Below are 3,021 nucleotides of genomic sequence, written 5' to 3' on the forward strand. Positions count from 1 at the left end.
GTCTGTCACTAGAGGACCCAAATTTGGGTCCTCTAGTGACAGACAGGTTAATCCAAAGAACATCTTTGAATATTTAAAATCATTTTTAATGTAACAAAGTTCACCAACCTGAATCTGTAGAGCAGCTCAGCAAGAAGATCAGAACTAGAGAAAAATAAACATTCGTTCTTTATAAACTAAAGCTGAACTTGTTGAAAACAATGTTCTCTGAAATTGTGTCATTTCAGACTTTATATTTACTTTAATAGGCCATTTTTAGTTTTGACCATATCTTTATTTTTATGCACATTTCCCAACTCCAAGCTGTATAAACTTAAACGCTTATTGAACATAAACATATCAGCTGATGTGTGTTTGCATAGTGAGGGAGATGAACACTCTGTATCACGGTGTGATGATTATTATCAGGTCAAATGGGCCAAAAACAGATTTAAGGGGCTCTAAAAAGTCCAAAATGGTAAAAAGTCTTTCAGAGGAAATTAGCACTGTTGAAACCGGGTCATGATCTCAGAACCATCAAACGTTTTGGGTCACACGGAACATGTTAAGAAAAAAAGACATAAATGAACTGCCAAAGATTAGAGAAGAATCAAACGTGAAGCTACCAGGAATCCATTATCTTCCAGAGCCGTCAGATTCTAGAACTGCAACCTGATGGAGATCCAGAAGTACAAGAAGTTCAGAGACCTGCCAAGGAAAGGAAGGCTGAACTCTGACCCCACTGANGTCAGATTCTAGAACTGCAACCTGATGGAGATCCAGAAGTACAAGAAGTTCAGAGACCTGCCAAGGAAAGGAAGGCTGAACTCTGACCCCACTGAGCCAGACACACAGCTGAAACATCAAGACTGGACCAAGACAGATCTGGGTTTTCAAAGGGACTGATGTGATGAGAGACTGATGGAGGATCAGTGCTGGGCACAGAGCTGCACTTTGCATCACACAGCAGCAAGATGGAGGCGGGGTGCTGCTACGTGCCGGTATTATTAAAGATGAGCCAGTTGGACCTTTTGGGTTGGAGATGGACTCAGAATTAACTCCCAGACCTGCTGAAGGTTTTAGAAACACTTTCTTCAAGCAGTGGTTCAGGAAAAGTCTGCATGATTTTTATGCAGGACGATGCTCCACTGCAGGCATCAAAGTTCTCCACTATGTGTCCAGTAAAGGCCTTAAAGATGAAAGAATAATGAAGTGGTCCCCTTCCTCACCAGACCTGAACCCCATGGAGAACCTGAGCTGGAGATTTACGCTGAAACGGTTCACATCTCTGAACAGAGTCTGGAGGCCGAGGCTGCTGCTGCACGAGAAGCTGATCGTCAGCAGATCAAGAAACGGACCGACTCCATCAGAGGAAGGCTAATAACTAAATAATAAATAAATATGGCTCTGTCACTGATTTATCTTTAAATGGCAGAAATGTTTGTCAATTTTGAGTTTTATTCTCACTGTAACAATAAACAAGTGAGATGGAGCATTTTCAGATTTAATTCAGTTGGATGATCGATCTGCACACTAATAGTTGCCCAATAATCGTTCACACATAGATAATGTCCTAAAAAAGACAAAATCTCACTTTGAATATTCAGGTTAGAGAAGTTACTAACATTTTGGACTGACCGAGAGCTGTAGTTGTTCAACTATAAATGAATCCTCAAAACTACAACTTACATAATAATTGTGCACACAGTGTATACTTAGATGCTGCTATTTATAAAAGTTAAATCCATTATTTTGTTGTTTGTTATGCACTTTATAAGACATAAAATTATATCATTAAATCCGTCCAGTAAAATGTCTCCAGTGTCTCTCAGACAGAGAGAAATGCTGATCCAGCAGAAAGAGACTAAAACTTGTCTACTTACAGATCAGACAGTGAGATGTTCCTTCCATTGTTCTTCTCAGTGATCTGACCTGACGATGTTTCACTGAAGCTGAGAACGGCTGGCTGAGCCGCCTACTTCCTGCTGCTGGTCCGTCTGCTGCAGAGAGAGGAGGGGCAGAGAGAGGAGGGGCAGAGGTTTTAGTGGCTGAACATCTAAAACTGAGGAGACGACCTGCTGAAGATCTGATAAAATAAACTGTTTAAATAAAATAAACTGTTGGAAGTTTGTTTGATAAATGAGATGAATAAACTCTGAAACCCAACAGCCTGACTGAGGATCAACGTCTGATCAACAGGAGTTTGATGAAGATGTTACAGCAAAGAGCTGATTAACTATCAACCTGTCGTCATCATCACCTTTACAAAGAAACATCCAAACTCTGGGCAGAACCGCCTGAACCCAGAACCTGAGATATAGATCTGCCCAGGAGAGACTAGAAATACAAAACTAGAAAAAAACATCATCCAGGATCTAATTACAGAAATAATTGCTCATTAATTTGAGGTGATTCATAAAGCAGATTAATTATATTATGAGGAGTTTGGTTTTGATTTGTTTGACTCCATGTAATTAGTAAAAACTATTTAATTATAAATATTAAAACAGAATCTGAGCAGCAGACGGAGCCGAAGCTGATTCAGTTCCTGTAAAACCAGGAAACTTCCTGTTTCCTCACCTGGAGACGTGAGGCTGATGATGGAGGATCACCTGAAGGCGGATCGGATGGATAATAACCCCGCCTTCATCAGGGACCAGAGCGAAGCTCCGCCCCCTCCTCCAGGTGAGGATCAGAACCAGCAGAGTTTGGATCAGAACCAGCAGCATTTGATCAGAACCAGCAGCGTTTGGATCAGAACCAGCAGCTTCGGCCTGACTGAAGCCGACCCGCCTGCTTCAAATCAGACTAAATTGTTGTCAAACGTTTGTGCAGCAAAATGTTTCTTCTGTGTCGACATCATTTTAAAGACATTAGGAAATGTTTCCAGGGGTCATGAAAGGTCATCCAGTCCCCCTTCTTCAAAACTTGGTGTCAATCAACTCGCCTCGGTTTGTTCTGCTTTGGCTTTGAAGAAATTAATCAAAGTTTAAAGGCCATTTTGATTCAGTAAAGGTGGGGCTGGTTGACCTTTTGACCTTT

The 3,021-nt window shown here is 41.1% G+C and overlaps 2 protein-coding genes across 3 annotated transcripts in view; one reads left to right on the top strand and one right to left on the bottom strand.

Moving 5' to 3' along the window:
• Positions 1-2,012, bottom strand: part of LOC103131027 (basement membrane-specific heparan sulfate proteoglycan core protein-like) — a 64,122-nt gene extending 62,110 nt beyond the window's left edge. For both annotated transcript variants that reach the window (XM_016666347.1, XM_016666346.1), the window contains exons 1-2: positions 1,863-2,012; positions 109-144 (exon numbers count right to left, since the gene is read on the bottom strand). In XM_016666347.1, coding sequence (XP_016521833.1) covers positions 109-144; positions 1,863-1,890 — 64 coding nt within the window. In that variant the 5' untranslated portion in view covers positions 1,891-2,012. The remainder of the gene's footprint in view (positions 1-108; positions 145-1,862) is intronic.
• Positions 1-3,021, top strand: part of LOC103131031 (uncharacterized) — a gene marked incomplete at its 5' end in the record, with an annotated part of 123,360 nt that overhangs the window by 111,377 nt on the left and 8,962 nt on the right. The gene's annotated exons all lie outside the window — the stretch shown is intronic.

Source organism: Poecilia formosa, unplaced genomic scaffold (assembly GCF_000485575.1).
Source record: "Poecilia formosa unplaced genomic scaffold, Poecilia_formosa-5.1.2 Scaffold710, whole genome shotgun sequence".
Lineage (NCBI taxonomy): Eukaryota > Metazoa > Chordata > Actinopteri > Cyprinodontiformes > Poeciliidae > Poecilia > Poecilia formosa.